General features: G+C 37.7%; 2 protein-coding genes and 1 long non-coding RNA gene across 5 annotated transcripts; all 3 read right to left on the minus strand.

Moving 5' to 3' along the window:
• Positions 1-114: 114 nt before the first annotated feature.
• LOC137956513 (uncharacterized) lies at positions 115-17,105 on the minus strand. Of its 3 annotated transcripts, none has more exons than XR_011113246.1 (3): positions 16,920-17,105; positions 1,196-1,414; positions 115-1,127 (listed from the first exon to the last, which is right to left on the minus strand). It is a non-coding gene; the product is annotated as an uncharacterized lncRNA (long non-coding RNA). The 3 variants fall into 3 exon arrangements; XR_011113248.1 differs by lacking the exon at positions 16,920-17,105 and having other exon boundaries at positions 115-566; positions 880-1,127; positions 1,196-2,514; XR_011113247.1 differs by lacking the exon at positions 16,920-17,105 and having other exon boundaries at positions 115-768; positions 880-1,127; positions 1,196-2,514.
• Positions 17,106-17,791: 686 nt separating this feature from the next.
• On the minus strand, positions 17,792-19,016 carry LOC137956618 (ADP-ribosylation factor 1-like). The gene is made up of 5 exons (XM_068804176.1): positions 18,869-19,016; positions 18,597-18,667; positions 18,200-18,319; positions 17,991-18,109; positions 17,792-17,876 (listed from the first exon to the last, which is right to left on the minus strand). Exons 1-5 carry the CDS (start codon positions 19,014-19,016, stop codon positions 17,792-17,794), a joined length of 543 nt encoding a protein of 180 aa, XP_068660277.1.
• An 814-nt stretch (positions 19,017-19,830) lies between these two features.
• On the minus strand, positions 19,831-22,235 carry LOC137957262 (stress enhanced protein 1, chloroplastic-like). The gene is made up of 4 exons (XM_068805016.1): positions 22,111-22,235; positions 21,932-22,033; positions 21,157-21,335; positions 19,831-20,095 (listed from the first exon to the last, which is right to left on the minus strand). Exons 1-4 carry the CDS (start codon positions 22,154-22,156, stop codon positions 19,991-19,993), a joined length of 432 nt encoding a protein of 143 aa, XP_068661117.1. The 5' UTR covers positions 22,157-22,235; the 3' UTR covers positions 19,831-19,990.
• Positions 22,236-26,515: the final 4,280 nt, after the last annotated feature.

Raw genomic sequence — 26,515 nt, forward strand, 5'->3', positions numbered from 1 at the left:
CCAAATCACAATTCCCAAAGTAGCTGAGTGCTTTGGAATCGTGACCAATATTCTGTGTCTTAATCTCTTTAATAGAGGAAAACGACTCTGTAAAAGATAACAACAATTTTCCTACTCACCGATTCGACCTACAACTCGGCCCAATCTACTCGAAATTTCTAACAGGGCAGGATAGTTTAAACCGATGTCAGACTCGACTCTCCTACAATAGTTAAATACCCTTGACTCAGTCTAGTTCCGGTCAGATTTAAGACTCAAACGGTGAAATAAAAAGGTTCAATCATGTCGTTCACTTGTAAAGCCCTTTATTCTTTTTACTTTTTTACGTTTTCATTTAGGACTTTTGGTATTAAAAAGCCAGTCTTTTTTCTCACCTTCAACCACCTTGTTTGCCATGAGAAAAGCCAGTTGAAAGACGTCTTTCCTGGTGTTGAACATCTTTACTTCAGAAAGCAGGAATTGTTGGAAAAGTCAATTGAGATGGACCCCCGGCCAACTATTCATACGGAGAGCTTTAACCACCAAATCATCCCTGGATGTCCTCTGGATCTTCCGCCATTGAAATTCTGACAGAAAAACCAGGGAATGAAAACTACACTTGTACTGAAACTAAGTAAAAATTTGTCATTTACGGTTTACTGTTATTTATAGGTTCCTTTGTTAATAATCTTAAGAACTGTTCCACCAAACAAAAGAATGAGAATCTTTTACTGAACGAATTGTTCATCCTGGTTAAAAGTCCACTTCAAGTCCTGTTCACCGCAGGTACTGATGAATCTCGCAGCAGAAAAGAAATTCTAATGTAAATAATTTGAGTTTTGAGTTCACATTGCAAAACTGTTGTTGTACATTGCTGAAGTTGAGGGGAGAAGAGGTAACCTGAAACTGTTATTTTTGTGCAGAGAAAATGATGTGAGACATTCTGGGGTTGTCCATGGTAGAACGAAGAATCAGCTAGACACGCCCAACGATGCTCTGTTGATGAATAGACCCCTACGCCATGAGTACCAGGCGTATCAGACAGATTCAGACGCATCCATTTACCAGAACCAAAGCAGCAGCACAGACGTGGGACCGAGCATGAACAAAAGTTACTGTAGCTTCCTTTTCTTTTCTTCTTTCGATTCCTAAAAACTTTAATGGGTCAGAACAGTGAAAGGTGCTCATGTTGCAGAAGATGATAGAATATACTCACCTGTCATGGGACTGTTCAGAAACCGAGCTGAGGAGATAGTTTCAACCACGTCCAGATCTCTCGCATGACACCTTTAAGATGGGTACCACAGAAGCAAAGCCGTGTCTTCCTGCACTAAATGGGTCACATGTAGCCAACAGTCCTGCCTTCCTAAACATTGATGTAACCACTTCATAACCTCTTCAAGGGCCACATTGGTGTCTCCCTCCTTCCCTATCTCTGTGTCGATTAGGACAAGGTACCTCTCATTGGCATTTTCTCGAGTACATTAAAGCGAAGCTGTGCTCTAAAATTGATGACAGTAACAAATATCCAAAGTGAAGGTTGCCAACATTGATGAAAAGCATCCATCCTTTTTGGTTCAAGGGGGAGGAAGTTTGTAGTGCCAAGTGAATACAACAGCAAACGATAAGACTGGGACAAGCAAGTCGTGTTTCAGAAACTGTCACCTTTAACGAGGAGGTAGAGACCCTTTCCTCTATCCCACTGTAGCAGTTTATTCATTGTCCATATTGACGGAGACACTTGAGAGTGAGTGACTCAGAAGTGTGCAGAGCTGGGCCTTACCTAGCAGTGATGAATCAGTTTCGGCAGATGTAAAAGTGGATACCCAAAACTGAGCATGACAACAAAACAAATAGGCCTTTCTGGGCACAAAACTGGCACAAGAATCAATGGAGAATCTTTCCAACTCTATGGCATTATTAAGCAAATAGTCTCGGCCTTGGTTTATGTACACAGAGAGTTGCCATTTAGGGATGGAAAGCATAGAGTACCTCAGTTAAATCCTTTTTCAACTTTCACTATTAGTACTCCAAATGAAGAATAGCTTGGGTGAATGAGTAGTCAGGAGGGCAAAATTATTATGAGTCACAGTTCTGATAGGTATAGACTCCTAAGGAGCCTCCAGAAAATCTCTTAACACTTAAACCAAACCTCTTGGAGAACTCTACACCCATAAAAATCTTATTTTGGACTTGAACTAGTTCTGGACTATCAAACCAGCCCTGGGCCACGGAATTTGATCTATGATAGAACGCTTGCTTAAACAAGTTCAGGCAGAGAAACAATCTGTGCCTCTTGCAAGTGGACAAACAGATCAGCAATCTATGAAATTCAGTGATAGAAGTAACAAATAATAAGCAGATGAAATTCAAACAAAACTGTCCCTTGAACCAGAAGGCACATGCAAATTGTCAAACCACTCTTTTTAAGTGTCATCACGAGAGCATTTGCAACAAACAGAACTTTCAAAACAGTGAACAATTTGGCAGTGTCAACATAATTGAAAAACTACCAGTGTACCTAAAAATCCATTGAATTGGTTTTGATCAAATTATATATAAATAATCGAGAGGTTAGCTTCAGGTGGCCACTATATCTTTGACTACCGTCATGGCTTCTCCAGCATGACAGGAAAAATGGATTATACCCAAGAACAGTCCCAAAGAGACTAGCTCCCATCCAAATCCACTAGATGATGATTGATCTGATTCCATACATCTATTACCCCTTTTCTGCCTGTGGGCAAATTTCTCCAAGTTAATGGAGTGCTGCATAACATTCCAATTGACAAGTTAACAGCATTATTACTGCATTGCTCATGTCAAAATATCCACAAGCTTCAGAGGCATCTCATACCAAGATATTTCATAAATCATATAAATACTTTTATTCTAATGTTCATGAACTTGACCCCTCATGATCCAACTCAGTGATCCTATTCTATTCTAATTGACCTGTTGAGCTGAAAAGATAATGAAAACCCAAATGTACCACATATATCAAGTAGGGGTAGTTGACGAGATCTAATGCCCTTCCTGTAGTGGCATAAGAAACAGTATCTCTGCTCTGCTTGAACTACTATTTTCAAGAACATTTGCACTTAATTTCTGCTTCAACATGGTATTTATATTACAGAAGAAAATTTCTCAAGCACTGCATGCTCTTGAATATGAATAACCGGCAAAAAGCAGATGAAGCACACAGCTTGTCCTATACCAAAATAACCAAGCAAGGATTGTAATATACTAACTCTTCCATTATTTTGGCTATGAATAGTCCATATTTTTTGCCACGTATTTGATTATTGTACTATTTGATCATGTTGTGAGTAGATGAAAATATCATATCAAGAACCATCCATTTCACCTTTTTCCACCTCCTGTAACCCAAATCTATGATAGGCTCTAGAAGCTCCAAAACAGCCATTTCTATTAAAAGAACTTATATCATCGGAGTGGCACTGCCCACCACACCAACCAGCCCATAACAATATGCTGCCAAACAGCAAAAAAGACAAAAAAGGAAAAAATAGCCAACTTCGATGAGAAAAAGGGGAATAGTACACAAAAGGAACTAGATGAACGTTACACTTGTAGAAGAAACATATTAGTAATATTTTATATTTTTTAGGAGATAAAAATATGATTATTCAATGAATTTTCCGTGTGAAGTTAAGTGTAGACAATTACCTAGAGTTCTTCAGTTCATACCAGAGTAACCTCTTCCTCACATGGGTAAATTCATCAAACACCCATTGGTTTCAGCTGCCATAAAATTTGCAGTCCCAACAAACCCTTTCTCATTGGTTACATAATTTTTGTGGAAATTTTTTATAACAATTAAATTTTAAGTACTGAAACAGTTTAACACGAATCCTGGTGAGATTTGAACCAAAGACCATACAAAAGAAAGGACAACCCCCTCCCAGCAAACCCAAACCTACATGGCCATACCACCTCACAGGTTTATCATTGTAGCCTTGTCCTAACTATGTCATATCTGGCCCATATACAAGTGTCTTGAAAATTTTGGTCATGTGTGTTGTTAAAATCTGTTTTCCAGTCCCATGAATGAAATTGAAGATCATGAGAATGTCAAAGAACACAGGCTGTGATTAGTAAAATTTGTTAAACCCTTGGAATGACGCTACTAATGTACTTTTCCAATGACCTTGTTGATTCTACTGAAGAACCTTGTTCCTTAAGCTAAACTAAACAGTTTAAATATTTATTTATGCATGTTAATCACAAACTAACACAGTATACCGCAAACTGTTAGATTTGAGCCCAAGACCTTAGATTAAGAAAACCATAATGGGACTATTGTGCAATCAAGAAATTAAAAAGCCAAATAGTCAAGTCCAAAACAGTCTGGGCAGTGTTTTTCAATATTCACCCTGAGTTCCAGCTGTGAGACACAGAGACATTAAGCATAAAAAAATGAAAATAGATCGACAATAAAATACAGATCAAGCAGCTAAATTAGCAACTGAGACGGGGAACAGGGAAGGCCCTACCCAGTGCCAACATGGTCTTACAGCAAACCCTATCCCATCTAATTTTGTTTATTGGCCCATATATGTGTTCTTGTAGCTCATGAATATATGTTTTTCAAATGTTACGCCAGGTTCTGTAATTAGGCATGGACTTGAGGGAAGTGTTGATGAGAAAAGAGGCCTGCTGTTCTGTGGCTGTGCATATGCTCCTAAAGCTGCAAAACTACAAAAATATAGTAGATAGATAGGGCTGGAATAGGAGCAACCAAGCCACCAATATCTCAACTTTGTAAGAAATTCCTGATTTTCAAATTCAAGAGACAACTTGAAATTATAGATATAGTTTTGTAAGTAGCAGCAGCAAACACAAGAGAAGAACACTAAGAAATTATCATTAACAAAGAGAAACAGTCCTACAAATCTTCTATAAAAACTAGCAACGCCAAGAAAAGATTATACCTCATGAATGTGGTAGGGACTAGCCAATCAACAATTGCTTCAACATTAGGTTCATCTGGCTTTAATCCCTGTCCTCAAGCTTCAACCCAAAAAGAACTTCAGAAATGATTATAGAACACTTCATAGAATTCGTATAAAGCCTCTCCATCCCAAGGGTATGTACTACCTTTTGTTAATGTTGAAGATGTGTAGATAATCAGGTTTATAAACAAAAATACCATCTAAATATACAACTACAAATTTGCCTATAATCTGATTTATTGCTCAATTGTCAAAGCACATGCCACAAGTGCCATCTTTCCTGGAATGGCACAAGTAATAGTGCTTTCCCGTACAAAGACTTTCAAAATTAGCACTTCTACTTGTCTTTGTAGCTCTCCATGCTCTTCAAGAAACATTCTGTAATCTGGATGATCGGGGAGGCTAGCTTCAAGCATGACATCAGTATAATGTTGTACCTCTCTCATAGGTCGAACTTCAAAGGGTAAATCATTAACGAATATACTTTTAAACTCTTCAAGTAGAGGCGTAACATGTTATTGAGTATTACTTTCAACTTATTGTCCATTAATGTGACCAAGAGAAATAAGAGCCAAAACCATCTTCACTTCATCAATTTCCTTCTCAAAATTTGCCCAAGAAAGGCAAACAAAACACTTATACCTTCCAAAAAAATTTAGGCCTCTTAGTAGGCAAAAGAATAAGTTTTGCCCCATCGACAATGAAAGAATAAGTGTTTCTCTTGCCATTATGCATTACCTCTCTGTCATACGGCAATGATTTCTAAATAAAAGGTGGTATGCATCCATGGGAACAACAACACACCAAAAGTAATGAAGCACCTTTTCATCGTAACTCATTAGAATTATTTGACCAATCAAGCTTGTAAAGTTGTGGATGAGTTTGTGTTTTTTTTTTTTTGTTTGTTTGAATGGGATGATTAGTTAATCACAAAACAGAATACAAACTAAAGGAGGACTCCCCCTTACAACAAAAGATTGCAGGGACTCCTTGTTTAACCAAAGAATCAGCAACATCATTAGTTGATCTAGGTACATGAGACCAAGTACAATTAAAATAAGAAATAATTTTAATAATCTGATGAAAAATTGTCCAATGACGCCAAGGGAGATCAGCAGCTTTTGAACACCAGCCAATGACAATCTTGGAGTCTCCTTCAATAACAAGAGGAGCATTAAAATGATCAAGAAAAACAAGAAGCCCCTAAAGAAGAGCAAACAATTCAGCTGTAGCAGAGTCAAAAATTGAGCTTGATAACAGCACTTTGCGAGATAAAATTCTTTCAACTTCCCTGAATCAGTAATCAGTTTAGTAGTGTGACCACTACATGTGGTGGTAAAGATGTTGTAGTGTAACCAATTCCCTTCATCTTTCTTAAGAATAAGAAAAGTTTTTTTTACTCACTAAAGAATTTGAGGAACATCATCTTCAGCCTCAAAGGCAAGATTGTCACTAGCTTCTTCTTCTTCATTCGAACAATCTCTATTTTCGTATAATTCCTCAGTAACAAATAAAAACTATCCTTTCTTCATGTCCATTTTCATGGACTAAGAGTAGTTACTTAGCTTTTGAACAATGGTTTTCTCTGAGCCATTTTTCCACACTTAAAACAAGCACCAATGGGTTTATTTTAGGCCGGTCTAGAAACTGGAATTGAGGAGGCTGAAGTGGGCCTTGAAGATGAGAATGATGGATGGGTTATATCAAGAGGTGGATTATGATATATCAATGAATTAGGTGTCTGAAAGGAGTAACAGGTATTTGGTGCTATAAGAGATGAGGTTTTTTCATATCTTTCACATATTAAGCCTTAAGTGAAAGCTTCTGAAGCAGTAGGGTTAAGCATATGCAATTTCCAATAGGTAGAGGGTTTCAACCCACTTACATACCGAAAAACCAATTAATCTTGAATTTCCTCCAGTAGATTCCTTTATAGCAATTTGAAGAACTCTTCAAAGTATTTGGAAACAGATTTCATATCTTGTGTGAGTTGGTGAAATCTTTCATACATGGCTTAACAGTAGATAAAAGGTAAGAACTCTTCTCCTATTAGCCTCTTCATCTCTTGCCAAGTAGTTACTGAGGACTCAAAAAGTTGGCTTTGCTTGGTATGTTACAATACAATTGCTCATCCCCTTAACCGTAAAACCACCAAAGCAATTTGTTTATTAGGTAGAACCTCCATGAACTTGAAAATTTACTCAACTCTAATGACCCAATCAAGGTAGTCTGCAGAATCAAGGCACCCTTTAAATTCAGGAACCTAAATTTTAATTCAGCACTCCTATCAGTTATCGTTTGATAGTGGAGGATTAAATTGGAGGGGCTTTGGGTGAACATTTCATAGCTTTACAACAAAAGCACATTGATGGGTTAGAATTTTCACAAAATTTTCACCTTCTCCATAATCTCTAAAATCCATATGGCCAACTTCAATACTAGCAGCAATACTCAGGTTGTATGACAAGTACGCCATGAGCTGCATGTTTGCGATGTCACCTTAAACTCTTCAAAATCTAATTTTGAGACACTCCCCAAAGGTTTTCAGGATGTAGAATCTTGATTAGGCACCTGCTCTGAAAGCAATTACAGTTGTAAAACCACAAAAATATAGTTGATAGATAAGAAAAGGAGCAACCCAGCTATTGCTTTCTCGGCTCTAAGAAATTCCTAGTTTTCAAGTCCAAAAGAGAAAAACTTGAAATTACAGATATTGTTTTGCAGCTAGCAGTAGGTAACACAACAAAAATAGAACACTAAGAAATTATTCTACTAAACAAAACAAGAAAAAAAGTTGTTCCAACAACTAAAAAGAAAATTTGAATTAGCTCTTCAAAAACTTATGCAAGGTTACAACTAATTTTCCTATGTATAGACTCTAAAACAATAATGTACTTGCCAAAATAAGTTATATAACCATAATGGAGATTTCCTAGGACAAAACTTTTTGTTGAAAAACCAGTATAGGGGCATTATGGTCATTTCACCTTATCCTCATATTTATATTCTAATGTAATCTTGTTCCCTATGTTGAATTATGTCTATAGTCCAAGTTTCATGTACATAGGACATAGACTGGGAGATATAAGGAGATTAGGGTTTCACTTAAGTGAGGAGCAATTTTGTAAATTCAGCAAGATCACTTAATTAAATAGGTTGAGGGTCATGCACAACCCCTAACACAGCTCATTCTTGAGCCCTTCTCTCACTTCTCTCTCTTTCTCTCTCATTCTCTCTTCATCTCTCTCTCTTCTCTTACTTTTTTCAACTTTCTTTTACGATGGAATCATAAATTGCTATATTAAAAACCACTTACTAAAGCAAGAATCCAACAACTAATTAACACAAAAACTACTGATGATAGACTAACTAATTAAAGACTTTCCTAATTTTGACTATTGACAAGAGAGCAAACCACTAAAGGTAGAAAATTGATGACTTTCCAAGGATAGAAAGTAACAGTGAATACTTTAACAAAACAAATAAGCCGTCGTCTTTCAGTCCTCTTACACTCCTTTTTTTCTTCCTTCTTTCATAGAACTTCAATTATTTAAGATGGTTCATCCTATTCATAGCCTTTAACAATTTCTTTAACATTAGAGCTATGTACTACATCAGCTCCTCATCTCAAGCTTATTGTTTAAGAGTGACAGAAGTTGTTGAGAGAGAAATCCTCATATCATATCTGTTAAATGTAGTATAAGGAGCAGTTTTAAATTATCTGTATATTTCAATGAGAGTACTGTCATATTCAGAATGTTTAGGTGTGTCTATGGTCCAGATTTTATATTGTTTAGAGGTGTGGTTAGGAAGTTATGAGTTATGTGTAAGAGGGGCCAGTATGTTAATCTCTCAAAATTACTTTAAGTTAACAAGAAGAAAGAGGGGTCGATGAGAGCTCTCTTCTACACTCTCTTTCAGCAACTCTCTACTTCTTTTCTTCTTCTTCTTCTCTTCTCTCATTCCTCTATTTCTCATTTCTTCTCATAGTATCAGAGCAATAGGATCCTGATTTCAAGCCCGTGAAACACTTCTTCTTCCTCCTTTGAACACAGCATCTTCTCAGAGAAAGGGATTTCAGGATTTTCTATCGACTAAGAACCAAAGTTTGATTTTTCGTCTTTCTTTTTCAGCCATAACCTTAAGGATGATGGTTCCTACTGCCAATTGAGCAGTTCTATGTCTAATTAGTGCCCTACGAGGGTCTTTTGACTTGGGATTGTCCTATCTATAGTGTTCACAACCCTAATACCATGGTGTCTGCGTCACCTCCAGAAAGACTGATGTGAGCCTATCTCTTGCAATTTTTGGTAGTTTATGGCTAAATTTACACTCATTCCAAGCTTTATTATGTTGCTAGCACATATTTTAATTTCTTATCAAACCCTAATTTTTTGAAGTAGGGCCCACATAGTCTTCAGAGGTATCTAAGTGGGTTAAGCTATTATTTTTTGTTGTATTGATTGTTATTTGTTCTTATGGCTAATTTTGGTGAGATAATCATTCCCGCAAGGGAATTTGGAGGTTCTGAAAGAAAAGATATTATTATGATTATTACTGAAAGGTTGAATGGACAAAAATATCTTAGTTGGTCTAAGTCAGTTCATATCTTACTTAAGGGCAAATGGAAGTCAAAATTCATTAGAGACGATCCATCAGTTCCTATTACAGATGATTGAGAAGCAGAGGATAACAAGGTTATGACTTGGTTACTCAATAGTACGGATTCTTAATTAAGAAATCAAATATGAATTGTGAGATAACCAAGGAAATGTGGATCTCTTTGGAAGCGTTATATGCATAGGAAAGCAATTTGTCTCGAGTGCATGAGTTATATGTAAACTTTTCAGCCTTAAGCGAGGTCAAAGAACGGTTATTAACTACTACATTGAGTTACAAAGCATCCTACAAGAAATTAGTACTTTTCACCATTTCACCACAGATGAAAATGAGCAACATAAGCAACAAGAGTAAATAGATATTGCTAAATTTTTAGATGGATCGAACCAATTTGGGCTCAGTTACTTGCCTCATATAACATTTCATCACTTTCTACAACATTTTACAGAATTGTGTACAGAGACAACAATTACATCCAAGGGAAGTCAGAAGTTAGAGGTGTTGATGAGGTTGCACTTAACACATGGTCAATCAAAATTTGTTAGAGGTTGTGGTGGAAGAGGCAAAGCAAAGGCCGTGATGGCTCAAGTAGAGGACGAGGTCGAAGAAATGGTAAAGGTGAAAAAAAGTGTGTTTACTATGGATGCACAAATCATTTTTCCAATAAGTGCTAGAGTAAGTTTGGCAAGACTACATCGGTCTATTCCTTCGTTCACGACAATAGTAAGTTTGGCAAGACTACATCGGTCTATTCCTTGGTTCACGACAGCACCAAGTCCTCTATTGGATTTATGGTAGGAATTGTACCAAGTGCTCCTGATGAGTTGCAACAGCTTGCCCAATGCATTGCTCAATTGACTTCAACTGCCTTCTCCTCAACATTTGTAGCTCAGCCTACACTTCCTAAAGCTACCTTTGTTAATTCAGGTATGTCAGCCTTACATGTGTGTCTTATGTCTTCCCGGGTTATCAACTCAAAAACCTCATCCCTTACGTCAGGTATGTCATCCTTATTTACTGATTTGAATGAGTTTTCAATTGTTAAACATGTTACACTTGTTGATGAGTTTGTGTCTTTTGTTCAAGGAGTGGGCAATATTGAATCTACCCCATTCATGTCACTTAAATTTGTCCTAAGTTTCGGTATAATTTGTTGTCAATTAGTCTATCCCTTCACAACCAACCAAGCTTTATACCGCTCAATAAAATCGTCTACATTATACTTGATAGAATAAACCCAACGGCACCCAACAACTTTGGCCCCTAATGGTAGATCACAGTTGCCAAGTGCCCCGATCTATCAAAGTTTCCATTTCAACATCCATAGCTTGCTTCCAATGAGGAGACGAGAGAGTCTCCTACACTTAAGAAGGGGTAGTGTAGGTAGAGATGGACAAAGCAAACTTTTATAGGAGTTAGATAAGGAACAAAAAGACACAAAATGAAATAAAGGATACCGCATACCATTCCTAACACACTTTTTGAGTGCAATAGGAGGGTGTAGATCGTTACCTCCAAGATCTTGAAACGAGTTAGGGTCATGATCCGGTGAGAGAGTAAAAAAAAACACTTCTTTCCTGCATTTATACACCTGTAATGGTTTCTCAATAGTGACTGCTTGTGATGGTCCAACGGGCTCATCAACTGGTACAGGGATAACAAGTATTGTTCCAAGTAAGACAACAAGATCATACGGTAATGACATAGAGGAGAAAAACGGTGCATCCTCAAAGGAAGTAACATCAGCAGATACAAATGTTTTGCTAATGGATGAGCAAAAATATTTTTACCCCTTATATGTGCGAGAGTACCCCAAAAATGCACATTTAACTGGGCGAGGGAACAACTTATCCCTAGAAGACCTGTTAAGGAATAGTCCCACATAGATTAGTGAGTACAAAGATTTTGAGTTTATTAGCTAGGATAGAGGTTTCCTAAGTTGGTTAGTCATTTTGGGATGGGCCTTAGACTTAACATGGTCTCAGAGCGGGTACTCATATATGGGCCTACACCTAAATTATCCTCTTGTAGAGCGACAAAAGAGGGCCTACAACTAAATTATCTACTTGTATAGCCACAAAAGAGGACCTACACCTAAAATTTTCCACTTGTAGAGCCACAAAAGAGGGCCTACACCGAAATTATCCACTTGTAGAGCCACAAAAGAGAGCCTACAAGTGAGAGGGAGTGTTAAGGAATAGTGCCACATAGATTAGTGAGTACAAAGATCTTGAGTTTATTAGCAAGGAAAGAAGTTTTTTAAGTTGGCTAGTCATTTTGGGATGGGCCTTGGACCCAACTTAACAAGACCCAAACACATGGGCAAAACAAACACAACCAAACACTCGGGGAGAAATAGTAAATAATGGTATGGATGGCAAAAGAACTTGCATAAGAATTTTTCCTTCTAACACAAACGAAGACATTTTATTAATCAAGAAACAGGCAGTAAGTACAATATCACCCCAATAAGACTTGGGCACATTCATATGTATCATCATTGTCCTAGCCACCTCCAATAAATGGCGATTCTTACGTTCAACTATGCCATTTTGCTAAGGGTAAAGACACATGCCTGATTTTGACAAAAAACCTAGAATTTTATTACTCATGAACTCAAGGTCATTATCAATATGAAAGATATGAAGTGAAGCAACAAACTGATTTTTTATTCATTGAAAAAAAGTTTGAATACATCAAAAGCCTCAGATTTTTTCTTAAGAAGGTAAATCCAAGTCCACCTACTAAAATCATCGATAAAGGAAATAAAGTACCTATGACCAAATTGAATAGTCACATTACAAGGACCCCACATGTCGGAGTGCACAGTCTCAAATAGATGTCTGGTTTTATGAGACGAGACTGGAAACAAACTTTTGTGATGCTTGCCCGGTTGACACGACTTGCACTAAAAAAAACTAGAAGGAAATTCGGGAAAGACTTGAGTCAGTTTTGATGCAGACGGATGATCTAGCTGCAATGCCACTATAGAGGAGAATTTGCATTATGTAATGCCTGGATATTATTCTATTGATGGTTCTCCAAGTAGTATAATCCATCCCTCTCACGAGTGAAACCAATCGTCTTCCTCGTTGCGATATCCTAAAAAACACAATGAGTAGGACAAAATGTGAGAGAACAATTCATAGACATGGCTAACGGACTAACCGACAACAAATTTAAGGGAAACTTGGGGACAAGAAGAGCTAGCTGAGGAGACAAAAAAGAAGCCAGAGTAACATTGTCTACTCCTTGAACAGGAGAGGTAGAACCATCCGCAAGATTAACATGTTTGATACACAGACTCTTTCAAATTGGACAACAATGATGACATACCTGACATATGTCCAGAGGCTCCTGAGTTAAGAACCCAAGATGGTGACAAGTGAAGATAATAAGCTGTCATACCTAAGTCAACATTGGTAGAACTAGGAATTTGGATGGAAGCATGAGCTACAAATGTTGAGGATGAGGCAACGGAGATCTGAGTCATACGTTGAGCAATTTTCTGCTACAGCTATATCAACCGCCGCATCTTATCTGGAGCACCTAATGTAACTGATATAGAGGAATTTAAACTCCTACTTCCACTATCAAAAGTTGTAGAATTAACCCATGCTGGCTTTACAAACTTAAACCAGCACCAGTCAGAATAATGATTATTTCGGCCACAATAAATATACTTCCTTTCTGACTTACCATCACCACGTCCTCTACCTCTAGAGGAATTTGTAGGAACTGATGTAATGTTGGAAGTATTAAGAGTAGTGGCTTCCATTATCTTACCTCTTTTACCTGCTCCAAGTACAATAGTCTTTTTAGCCCTCATAATACGATTAACAATGGTAGAGATAGTAGGAATTTCATTTGAAGCTAACACCTGGGCTTTAATAGCATCAAATTCAGCACCTAAACCATCCAAAAACTTTGCAACTAACAACTGATTTTGCTATTTTCTCAACTCATTTTCATCCATAATAAACGGATGATATACATTAATCTCCTACCATGTACCAATAAATGTACTGTAGTACTCTGTAACAGTTCTATTTCCTCTTTTCAGTCCCAAAAAATTTGTATACAACTCATAAAGCCGAGAGAGATTACTCTCTTGTACATAGAAAGATTCTAGGGACAGCCACATAGTCTCTGTTGTTTCACAGTTCATCACTTGATTTCTCATCGTAAAATCAATACAGTTGACAATCCAGGTCATAATCTGACTGTCTTCTGCCTCTCAATCATCATCAGGAGGCACTGGAGGGTCATCTCTAATAAACTTAACTTTTGTCTACCCTTCAGATACATCCTGACAAATTTAGCCAAATTAAGATAATTAGGCCATGTCAATTTCTCATATGTAATCATGATGGTATCATTTCCATCAAATCCAAAATTTTCTCTAGACAGAATGTATGTTTCTCCTATATCAGCCATAATAATGATATATAATCACAAAATAATCAATCAAAGCTTCCATAAAATTTTCAAATTTATCTCCAAGGTGGGCCCCACTCACAAAATTACGGTTAGGGCACCAAAATAGGATATATGCACCTTCACAGGCCAATAACCAGAAATTTAAACCAATCTCAGCCAAAGACATGTAGAATGTGAGACAAGTAGGGCTGACATCAGCAGTTGGATGATGATGATGTAGGCAAATCCCAAGAAACCCAAATAGCAACCAATTGGGGTAATTAAAGCATAGAGAATCCTTCAATGATTCATAAAGATCAGTAACCCTAAAGTTATGGCAGAGAAAAGAGGAAAAAATCTTAACTTTGATGAAACAATATCAAAAACCTGTAGAACTCCTCCTTCTAGCAGTCCAGTAAACATGTTTTGTGGTAATCAGATTGCAATCTTTATTGCAAGTAATCCAGTTTTCCAAGAGATAAATAAACACATAAAAGTGGATTGCCACTTCAATCGAGATGCGGTGATGAAGAAGGAGGTAGTAACTCCGTTTGCTCGATTTGGAGATCAGTTGGGAGATGTCTTCGCTAAGGCCCTTGGCAAGCAAGAATTTCTATCATTTTGCAACAAGCTAGGACTCTTGGAGGGGGGATGTTAGAAAATACATCCAGGGGTACTTTGGTCATTTTACCCTTCTGGGTATATTGGTCATTTCACCACCTTTGAGGTTAAATTTCTTTATGTAGTCTTATTTTGCATGTAAGTTATGTCAGTGACTAAATTTTCATGTACATAAGATATATAGTTAGGGAAATATAAGGAGAATAAGATTTATTAAGGGTATAGGGGCATTTCTGTAATTATACCCCAAAACAGTTATTTAAGAATATTTGGGGGTCATGCCTCTTCTGGCTCTTCAGAGAAATCTCTTTCTCCTTTCTCCTTTCTCTTTTCCTCTCAATTTTCTCCTCTTCCTTCAACCAAATCTTCAATTTTACACCATTGTTATCAAGTTTGCAGATCTAGACTACAAGCCTGTTAAATCAGTTAGGGTTTCCAATGTGAGGATGGTATTTTGTTGACAGCACTAGAGTTATCACTTTACAAGTTCTCCTATTTATATGCGAAAAATAAGATAACCAACAATATTGGTTAAAACATGGTAGAACCCAGGTTCTGTGACTCGACAGGTCAACCCACAACTTAGTCAGATTTGGAAGGGGACAAGTCAGGCTGAGGGGCGGACTCGTCCCTTTTATTTTTTCAAACAAGTCCACAGGCCTCGCCCTCTGGACTCGGGTGACCTGACCACACTCAGGTGGCTCAAACAGACTCGGGCAACCCAACACAGATTTTACCGGGGTCAAGTTAGGTCCTGAGTGGTTGTTACAGAACCCAGGATAGTATAAGGAGAAATGGCTCAGCGTATGTGTATTCTAGGAGTCCTGAGTGGGCATTGCAGAACCCTGGATAGTATAAGGAGAAATGGCTCAGTCTATGTGTATTCTAGGAGCTCTTCATTTGAAACATGGAAAATAAGTTTGGTAATACCTGCATCCACAAATAAAAAGTTTGAAATCCAGAAAAAGAAGATAGTAGACCCACACATGCAAACTGCTTTCTCTTCTTGGAAGACTCCAGGACCTAGTCCAAATTTCTCCAATGCCACATTGTTCATGCTCAAATTTATTATGCACAAGGAGGATCTTGTGGTGATTCTAATGCCATGTAAACTCTCTCCACAACCAAGAGATTTTTAGGACCCACATTCCTTAAGAATTAACACAATTACATAGAGAAAGAAAAAAAGGTGATCCTTTCAAGGTGAATATACAAATAAAAGTAGTTTTCATCGTACCAACGACCTTGCTAAAATAACAACTTGGTAGAAGGACAAAAAATAAGCATACATGCATAATACAGTGATCTCCAAACTCCGGGAGACCTCATCTCTCCCAAATGCAGCTCCTCCTTGTCCTCCATTCTTTAACATATTGAAGCTACTTTATTTAGCTTTGCCTCTTGTGTTTACTTTTAGGATCAAATCTGTTGGCTCAAAGTGATAAAATAAGAATTTTCAACATGGCATGTTATGCCCAAAGAATTCATCAAATAGAAAAGTAAAGCTTATGCACAATTGCCTTCCATGAGATTGAAAAGCCCGCATTTATCATATTTGAAAGCTAGGACATAATTCTGATGCACCTGCATTACTTAAGTTTTACCAACTTGGCTACACATACTGATTTGATACATCACAATTCACCATTATCTCTATTGCCAATGAGAGGTAGGTCAAATTCTAAAGAAGACTACTTTCAAACAATATGTCCCCAAAGAAGCACGCTGCTTGCTCTAAAATCTTATGATTTTAGTGAAATAAGTACTAAAACTTCCATGATAGGGTGGTTCATTCTGTTAATAAAAAAATACAAAGGTTGCATTAAGAAGGATGAATTTTATTCTTGTAAAGCATTCAAGAGGACTATACTACAGACAACACGGTTAATACATTCCCTCCAATTGAAATTTCTACTTCCAACACCTTCCGAAGTTTCTTAGTCAGTAGAGTCGAGTATTTAACAAAAAGAAGAATGAAACGAGAATTTAACAGATCCTATTGTGTAAGAATGAAACGAGAATTTAACAAAAAGAAGGAAGAGGAAGGAATATGAAAAGTTAACAGATCCTATTGTATAGAGAAAAGTGAATATGAAAGACCAATTTTTATCACAAAAAAAAAAAAACAGTTTATCCTCTAATCGCTCTTTAGACAAGAGGCAGCTCGTATTTTCAGTAAACCACGATCTTACGAATCACTCTCCACAGGTCGCTAGCAATGAGACTTCAAAAGATTAACAACAGTTCATTTCAACCAGTGACCATGCAGATGTAAATATCGGAAGCGTAAATTAGGGTACTTACACAAAATCAAGTGTCCAATACAACTAGGGAATCGACGCAGTAGCAGCAGATGAGCAACCAGTGATTCCATAGATCCTCGACTAACCAAGAAAAATTATTCGGACCTCAGCGAGCGGATGCGGTGGAGGGAGTTCCAAAATCTACTACTGTTAACCGCGTTCGCAATGTTTAAATGGGAAATGGACGAATAGCCTTAAACTATCTAGTGTTATAAAACTTGGACCACATCGATTACAAGTTTTATGAACATAAAAATATGTCAAAACCTAGCTGACCTAGCGACGGATTACTATGTTGGTTTGTGAAACGTGTCTGTTAGTGATATTATGTTTCTATAGGTGCCTCATTAAAGGAATGATTACTTATTCTGTAATTAATAAATTGTAGGTATTGGTATTTGATTCGGAAGCATATACTAATGGTACGAAGGTCATCACAATATTTTATTATTTTTTAAGTTTTAATTATTAATTAGAACTCGAACATGACTTGAGCTCGGGCTCAAACTCAATTAAAAATTTTGGGCTCAAGTTCGATGAGGTTGAACACGAGATGAATTCGAATTCAAAGTATTCAGATCAAACCAAACTTGAAGATACGTAAGTTCGAGTTTGGCTCAGCTCATGCCGGCCCTAGTTTTAATGATACTCTTTTTGCAAAAACAAGTCTAATGACTGAGATCCGTAGAAACTAAAACTGGAGTTCAATAGGTAGAAGGTTAACAATACCAGTTTAGTAACATAAGACTCCATTTCACATACATTATAATCAGTGGGACAGCATTAAGATCCACCATCTCAACAAATATAATTACTAAGGCTCTGAAATCCTGACAGAAATCTGCCTGTCCTATTTGTTTGGATGCTTCATCTTCATTTCTTCGAAATATTGCTGGAGAGCCAATCCAAGCCTTCGTAAAGGCCCTCACCGGATGTGGCACAAGCGCTCTGGATATACCTGTAACAAACGTTTCCTTACCCATCAGAATCCATTGATTTCTTTAAATTTTCAACTTCAGACGGAAGTTGCAAAGAATGAACGGAGAACATGCTTGTGTTGAGAGAAGCTTACCAACGGCGTTGCCGGAGTGAGTGGAGACCCAGCTTGTCGGTGATCTCCGAGACGCTCATCGCATTTGGAAGATCTTGTTTATTAGCAAACACTAGCAATGTCGCAGCGCGTAGCTCGTCCTGCAAATTTGAAGTGTTATCGCATCACTGACGTGAAAATTAATTACTGTAAATTTTCTGCACCAGTTATAACGATGGACTTTCACTGACCTCGCTCAGCATGCGATGCAGCTCATCTTTAGCTTCCAAGATTCGGTCTCTATCATTGCTGTCGATCACGAAGATGAGTCCATGTGTGTTCTGGAAATAGTGTCTCCATAATGGTCTGATCTGTTCATTGAGAAGACGGAAGTAGGACGTATAAAAGGTGGCTTGAAAGATCAAAACAGAGTCGTCTGGGCTGTTTTAAGTTTCAGAAACATGGCACGATGCAAAAGCAGAAATGACCTCCGTAATTGGAAGACTCCGAGGAGCATTAAAATGGCTAATGGGTATAGCAGAAGAAGTTATATCTGGAGCTAAAAAGTTTTTAAGAATGAAAAGAAAAAACGAAATGTTACATGTATCAACAACTCCAAAATACTGTGATCATTCTCTGGTTCCTTACCTTATCCTGCCCTCCCACGTCCCACACCGTGAAGCTCACGTTCTTGTATTCAACAGTCTCCACGTTAAAACCTGATCCCAGGACAGAAATGATTCAGTGACTTACACTAAGAAAAGACACGTCTGGATTCCTAAACTTTTTTTTATGACAATCCGATTGATATTACATGTTATTTTCCGGTCGGACTGTAATTTGACATGATTCATGGTAGAGAGCAGAGCAGAGAGAAGAATACAGGCCGGAAGAAATAAGTGTGATTAAACTGTAAGTACCGATGGTCGGAATGGTGGTGACAATTTCTCCGAGCTTGAGCTTGTAGAGAATGGTGGTCTTCCCGGCGGCGTCGAGTCCCACCATCAGAATCCTCATCTCCTGCTTCGCGAAAAGCATCCTCACCAGACGAGATATAGTCAAGCCCATCTTCTTCGCTTCCGATCAAAACAATCTCAGTTCAAAATCATAACCAAAATAGAACAAGAAAAAGAGAACGAATGACCTCTCAGCCGATTAAAACAATCATTACACAGTTAATTTTTGATAAAAACTTACATGAAAAGCAGCAAGAGAACAAACAGTACTACTACAAAGCGTGTCAGAGCTCCCTGAGTTGGTTTGCTCTGCATCAGTTCATTATCTTATCGTTCTTCCACGTTTTGCGTGGAACACGATTCCAAAGGAATAAAGAGGACCGCCTTTCTTTCATTATCTTCTCGTTAGATTTTGCTGGATGTCGCCATTTCATTCATGGAAAATTCGATCTTCAAGTTGTCTTTGCGGTGGGAATGGAAGGAGAGAGGAATAAACTAAATGAATTGAAATCTTCATTTCATTTCAAGTTCATTGTCGACTGACCCGCCACCTTGGAATAAAGAGGGAGGGAACAATCCGGTGAATTAATTGGGACAAATTCTTTAATTGTAATTGAACTTTATTTCCTCTATTATAAATAAAAACTTATGTACTCAGATTACAAAAAATCAATGAAATGTTTCTGTTTTTTTTTTTATATAGGTTTGTATGTAGGCTCAAGATACATGATTTACTCTGGCTGTTCATCTACTTTGCTTTCTTTTTTTCTAGCCTTTTTCAAAGGAATAAGCAGAGACTATGGTTGGTAAGAGAAGTGGTTCTGGAACTGAGGAAGCACCCAAATCTGCCTTCTGACGATGGAGCTTCTTTAAATACTGCAATAGCTGTATTTCAGGAACTGTTCTAGAAAAACAACAGCTCTTTCAGGTGGCAAAGATGCATCTAGTTTCACTCTTACACCAAGATATTGTACAATCTGTGCAGTTTCATAGACATTTTTCCAAAGACTGAAACAAATGAAGTAATAAACAGTTATTACATAAGAGTTTTGCATTTGTTCTACAGAATGGATAGGTTTGAGAAGATCAATCAGTAGATGCAGATTGGAAGATGAATACAGCTGTAAGAACTCCAACCAGTCCTGTGACTGCCAAAGCCACTGTGGGTAGCGGCGCTGTAACCCCAAAGTTCTGCAAAGTGAAAGTACAATCTTGTGAGCTTTCTTTGTTCTTTTTTCTCGAAAGAAGGCAATAAAAGGCAAAGTGTTCATTTCTCATATGCACAATTATTTCAGATGGCTCTTTTAGAGTTCAAAGGCTGGTGGGCAATATGTGTTTACAGGTCTATGCTGATACCAGTAAATTAATATTCCCCGAGAAGCCCATAAAGTCACCCGACGAAGGAACTTGAAATCGAGTGATGTAAAATAAGAAGTGGGTCAATTTGGATTCTGAAATAACCACAGGTTGCCCCATGTACAGTATAATCATGTAAGTCATGAGACTGCACAAGAGAAAGCTTGAATGTTGGCTAGGCATCAATGAGATTTAATCCTGTTACATCTTCCAGTTTCTAGCTATGCATGGAGAAACTGCTAAAACATAGATGTCACAAACAGCTGGCAAATGTTCATGAAAGCTTCACAGCTTCAATAGGTTCCATATTTCCTAATTTCTTTAAAGGCATTTTCCAGTCCTTTTACAATATCTACTTAATTTAATACAGAAGGCATCTTATTTCTTGTCACTACACACACACTCTCTCTCTGGCATTGAAATCAAAACAGCCAATATGAAAGAAAAAAATGAGTGAGAAAAAACATACAATCAGATAACGAGGATTTGTGAATGATAAAATTATTACAAGGAAAATGTAGATTCCACTTTGTGTCTTTACAAGTAAGATCTGTTATTTGGAGAGATCAACCTTTGGTTGGGTGTGATCTTCTCTCTCATTCTTTTCCTTTAATCCTCACTGTCTTTTTTCCTATGTTCAGTTTCTGATGTGATATCCAGTCCATAGATTGTTGATGTATTATACACGGAAATTTAACAGGGGTATTTTGTTCATAGTTTGATTGCTTCTTGAAAAGCCTTCATTTAAGCAACCAGATTCCATGTTGCACTTAAGATGAAAAACAAGTGACGCTAAATTTGAATTATAACCAGAAACGGAAGGATGCTGCATTAAGTGCATTGAGTGTTTCACATTCACAAGAAAAGCTAGTAGTCTCATGTGTGGAAATCTATACCTCCAAAAGACCCTTGCCCGTTGCTATCTCCACAGTAATTGCAGATGCAAACCCAACCATAGCAAGCCGGCCTAGCCATACATCCAAGCCACCACCTTCTTTAGTGCTCTGTTCACACCTTATGGAAACTGATGGGGCACAAACTACACGCCTTCTTTCTACAGAAATTCTTGAAACCGCTGAGGATGAAATAAGTGTCAGATACTTGCTTGTTAGTTCTTATGGATATAGGATCAAAACACAATCTCGTATCTGTAAAGAGATGCTGCAGCCAAACAACTTGGAATCCTTCACTGTTCAAGTAAATTAAATCTTGAATGACGAATTACAGTATTAAACCTCTTCAAGGGATTCATTCAGTATTTCTGACTGTTAGACAAACAAACGGTTCTTTAACCCATGCCTTTCCCACCAACTTGTAATTGTCCTGTAACTCAGTCCTATTAGTGAAGGCACTCATCCTCAAAAGTTCATTATGAGTATATTCTGTATAGCTTACAGCCTCACATAATAAAACAACATTCAGTACAGCATTTAACAGGCTCTCGAGGACAACCGATTCTCTTTTATTTAGATGTATTTCCTATGAATTATAATAGATTGAACTTTCAAACTTCCAAAATTACTGCAATTTACAGGGACAACAAAACATGCAACTAAAAATCATCCTATGAAACTGTGCAGCAAGGAAGAGGCGACAAGGGAGGCGCCAATGATAATGATAAAATACTAACCATTTCCAAAAAATTACAACAAAATCGGTGGAGTGGCTCACAGAGTGCAGAGCCTTGTCTGAAAGTAGAGGCAATTCTGGGGTATTCGGAGGTTGTATACCTCGGAATTGCTCGAGAGTGACTGGCTTTGGGAAAATTGCCATCTGTGTCAAACATAGAAGGAAAAATAGTTGAATGGAGATTCCCAGATGCTAAACAAATTGACAGAGTGAGGGAGCACCTATAAAAGAAAAACACAGAGCTGTGGATGCATGAGCTTGGGCCATGGCTGTTCTGTCTTCTGAAGAAATTGCAGCCAAGCCCTCTTCAGTCTTATCTATGTTTCCGACTCTTTCAGGCTTCAGCTCTCCCCCTCCCAGCAGCGACCGCCAGAAAATGTTTCAAAAGGAGATTACATTAATGCCCTTGCAATTAATTTCTGGTAGTGGTAGAGAAATCAAGGGTAGCCTGTGATTTAACTTTAAATTGTGCGTCGTTTTGGCGCCTGAAATCCAGAAACGGGCTCGTAACTTCGGCGATAATCGACATCAGTCGCCTTTCTCACCCCTTCCGCTGCTCATGCTCGATACCTAAGGTTGTTTCATTTCTTCTCCAGTTTCTAGTTTTTTTCCTGGTTTTTCGTTAATTTTTTAGTTGTGTGTAACTTGGAGACACTCTTACTGATTTTGATTAGATCCTTCAGCTGAACTGTTTTATTCTTTTGGTTATTTTCTCTGGTTTGGTTCAAAATCGCTCTTTGCTAATTATCCGGACAAGGATACATATCTCTCCTAGCCTTTAGAGCAATGCAAGACCGCTGAGAGAGCCGCGCAGCTTCTTGTTTTGCCTGTAGATATAAAACTAAGTCGAAGGTTTCCTATGAAAATAGTGCTTTTGTTAATCTGGAGTTAATGTTTCCTACTTGAGGTAGGAACTGTGGTAGTGTCCTTATTCAACTGAGAACTCTTGAACTACGCTTAGTTCGAAGAGTAGGACGGTCTCCGTCGCTCACGGGCAATTACAATTTTTGGTGAGTAGAGAAACGAAGAAGAAAGACAAAAGAGAGACAAAAAGATTTTTATTTTTTATTTTTTTTTTACAATTGCTTGCTTATTCAAAGCTTGAGTAAAAAGGTCAATTATACTACTCAAAATACATTAATCAATAGATGCATGCATTTTCGGTCTTGATGAACAATCCTTAGTAAATTGGCAATAACTTCTTCTAGAAAACTTCAATTCATGAATGGTTTGATTCATTGGAACTTAGACATGCATAGGTTTCCAATGACATATTATTTGCACAATTTAAATAAAAATACCCCTTCAACTGATTCTTTGATTCCAATTAAGTTTAATATCCAACAATGATGACAATGTGGTTTACTGCTAAGCTTTTGATGGTAACGTCTCTTTTTATTATTCGAATTCGATTAAGTTTCTAGAAATTTTTTGCAGATGCATTTGTTTGACGTTGACATACATTATACCAGATGATATTGCGTTCAGGGGGTCTGAGACCCTTACAAAACTACTGTTAAGATAGGTGCTAATAGGTGCTTGTTGGTAATGATTTGTGAGTTGTGGTTTGCTGGGTGTCATTTTTAATGTTATCCTTCTGCAAGTGTTGTGTTTTATCTGTGGGCCTTGCTTGTACTATGCAGTCTAGTAATCTTGTTCCAGCCATGTATAGAAACATTCTAACTCTCTTTGAATGTTGACTACACCAAACGACCCCCACCAAATACCTCAATGAGATTTGATTCCAAGTCCTCACCTTAAAAACTTCCTCCCATAAGGCCATTGAGTCAAAAGTCCCAATCCACAGTTCACTGGGAATATGTATTCCTTCTAGCACGAAATGGAGAACTGAAGCATGGAAACTAGTCTTAGTCATTGGAGCTCAACTTTCTTGGTTAGTGTATCTTGAATCCTTTTAAGAGCATTCATGATAATAACAAAGGAAGGTTTGGTTGAGGCATCATTGTCCCAAGACTTTTCGATGAGGTCAATGAGTTCTTCAAGTTGGCCACCACCCTTCGGAAGTGTAGGTCTGAGGTTCCTTTTTGCAACTTCAATGACGATCTGTTGGTGATCACAAAGCATGAGTGGTTAGTGATAATGTTAAGAAATAGTCCCACATGGATTAGTGAGATAAAAAAATTTTGAGTTTATTAGTTGGTAGAAGAGGTTTCCTAAGAAGCTAGTCATTTTAGGATGGGTCTTGGACCCAACTTAACATTGTATCAGAGCAACCATTCAGTATGTAGGCATTTCACCCAAATGATCTACGTACCACACGTGAGGGTCTCCACCCAAATTATCCACGTGCTACACGTGAGGGGGAGTGTTAAGGAATAATCTCACATGGATTAGTGAGATAATTTTTTTTTTAGTTTATTAGTTGGCTGAAGAGGTTTCCTAAGAGGATGTCATTTTGAGATGAGCTTTGGACCCAATTTAACGGATAATAGGCAAATAATATATTTCAGGGTACATTTGTCTAAGATTAAGATAACCCAAAGTGATGGCTATCTATATTCTGTAGTTGAACATCAATGGAAACTTGTTTATGATATACCTTGGTGGCTTCACAGTCATAATTAATAAACGGATGCTGACCGGTGATCAGTTCATTGAGTATGATAGCAAAATTGTAGACATCACACTTCTCTTTGTAAGGTTTACATTGGAGTACCTCTGGTGCCATATACACAAATGTCCCTGAAAATTGATGCTCACCTAGTTGGTTATATCTTGTAAAGATGATTGAGAATTTTGGGTTATGTACCTGTTTCCCCTGTCAGTGCCCAATCTCCATCTTGCAAGAAGCAAGCATGCCCAAAATCAGCCACTCGGACGTGCATGGCATCATCAAGAAATAAGTTACTAGGCTTTAAATCTCTATGCAGGATCTTTGGCTTCTGTTCATGTAGGCATTGCACGGCTTGAGCTATTTCTAGCCCTCTGGCTATCCTTTCTTCTAGTGGAGGAAGTGGGATCAATCTCTCTTTGCATCTCTTGTTGTTACCATGCAACCACTCATTAAAGGTCCTTCCACTTAGGAGCTCTGTTACCAGCCATCCATATTCAGGGTCCATACTTGCACCAACGAGTCTAGAACAAAAGGGTGCCTCTGTCTTGATAATGTGTTCAATTCTTTTGCAAACCAAGTAGTACTGCTTTCGTATGAATGAAAATAGCGAGGGAAGATGCACTTCACTGCTACATCCAGGCCACTCCATGTTGCTCTGTCTATGTTGGCAGTAGTTCTCTGGTCTATTTGTTTATGCAATTCTATCTGTAACGAGTTTCAACTGTCAATACTGGAGAGATTTTTGTTAAATCTTGAAGTTTCATGATATGCAGTTTATGCATCTGTGCTTGGTTCATCAAAGCAAAAACTTGGGGTTCGATGTACCATCCGTTGTGCTTGGCTTGTTCTCTTATAGTACTAAGGTCACAAGGCAAGGCTGTTGTTGCAGGAAACTGTTCAGGACTGGTCTTCCGTGTTGTGTTTGTGGAAGGGACATGTTGTTGTTGATTATGAACGAGGTTCAAGTAACCATTCGTTTGAGCTATCTGTAAGCAAAATCTCAGGTAATCCTGCACCTGCTCCTTGAGCTCAATTTGAAGTTGTAGTTCCTTTTCTAGATCAATGAGCTGAAAGAGACGAACAGGGAAGACCACCATCAGTCTCGTTTTTTTATGAAATATGGTTGGTTTCTGGTATTAGCTTTCTAAAACTAAAGATAGTTTTGGCAGGCCTATTTCTTAATTTTGACGAGAAAAATCATTTCTTAGCTTTTTAAAAGGCCGTCTTCATTGTTGTTTAGTGTTTACGAGAAGGGTTTTGCGGAGGATTCGATTTGAATGATGTTGGCCTCCTTGTCATGAGCTTGACCTTATTTTATTTTTCACAATTGGGCTCCGATTCAGGCTCCATGTTCAAGTTTACAAATAATTAAGTTTAGGTTGGATTCTGGCCTTTTTTAGGCAACACAAAGCATACTCAAGACCTTGTTTTCTTCAATCTGGTCATCCAAATTTAGGCCAAATATGAGCTTATTACCAGGCCTGCTAGAGATAAGGCAATAATTTCTACCCAGAGTTGAATTTAAGAGATTTCCATTTTTCAAATAACACATTAAATTTTGCCTTAGTTTTAGGGGTAATTCTTAAATGTTGGTCCTCTATTCATTTCATATATTAATTGTTTAATTTTACAACTTTAGTAGTTAGATACTTAGATTCAACTTTGCATTCTTTAGATTCAACTTTGCATTAAAGAATGCCAATGGAGAAACCAAACTTATGGTAAACAAGATATTACTAATATAGAAGTAGTTTTCGTTTTCTCTTGATAGCTTGTGTGGGGAATTCTCCATCACATGAGGGGAGGAGGGAGGTCACCCTTCCCTTTGCTCTTTAGTTGGCACAAGAGGAGTGTACAAGTTCCCTCATCCCTCGGTTTTTTCCCATAATTTGTAGGGATAAGTGGACCTTTCCCACTTAAGTAGACATAACATGGGTAAACAGTCCATGACGTTCTCATTATCTTTAGGATGTGACTTAACATCCTTCTCCAAATCCAAAACAATTTCTTCGTTGAAAAATAGCAAACAACATCAATCTATCAGTAATTTG

Source organism: Aristolochia californica, unplaced genomic scaffold (genome assembly GCF_029961685.1).
Source record: "Aristolochia californica isolate CCGP_79_NKW_82.1479 unplaced genomic scaffold, dmAriCali1.0.hap1 SCAF_2, whole genome shotgun sequence".
Classification (NCBI taxonomy): Eukaryota; Viridiplantae; Streptophyta; class Magnoliopsida; order Piperales; family Aristolochiaceae; genus Aristolochia; species Aristolochia californica.

Bases quoted from the DNA above. Each gene is read 5' to 3' on its own strand.
- LOC137957262 (XM_068805016.1), bottom strand. From the start codon at position 22,156: ATGGCCCAAGCTCATGCATCCACAGCTCTGTGTTTTTCTTTTATAG. The intron at 21,336-21,931 runs GTGAGCCACTCC...TTTCATCCTCAG, and splicing joins CAGACAAGGCTCTGCACTCT to CGGTTTCAAGAATTTCTGTA. The intron at 20,096-21,156 runs GTATAGATTTCC...TTCACTTTGCAG, and splicing joins CGGGCAAGGGTCTTTTGGAG to AACTTTGGGGTTACAGCGCC.
- LOC137956618 (XM_068804176.1), bottom strand. From the start codon at position 19,016: ATGGGCTTGACTATATCTCGTCTGGTGAGGATGCTTTTCGCGAAGCAG. The intron at 18,320-18,596 runs GTAAGGAACCAG...CTCAATGAACAG, and splicing joins ACGTGGGAGGGCAGGATAAG to ATCAGACCATTATGGAGACA. The intron at 18,110-18,199 runs GTCAGTGAAAGT...TCAAATTTGCAG, and splicing joins TGCATCGCATGCTGAGCGAG to GACGAGCTACGCGCTGCGAC.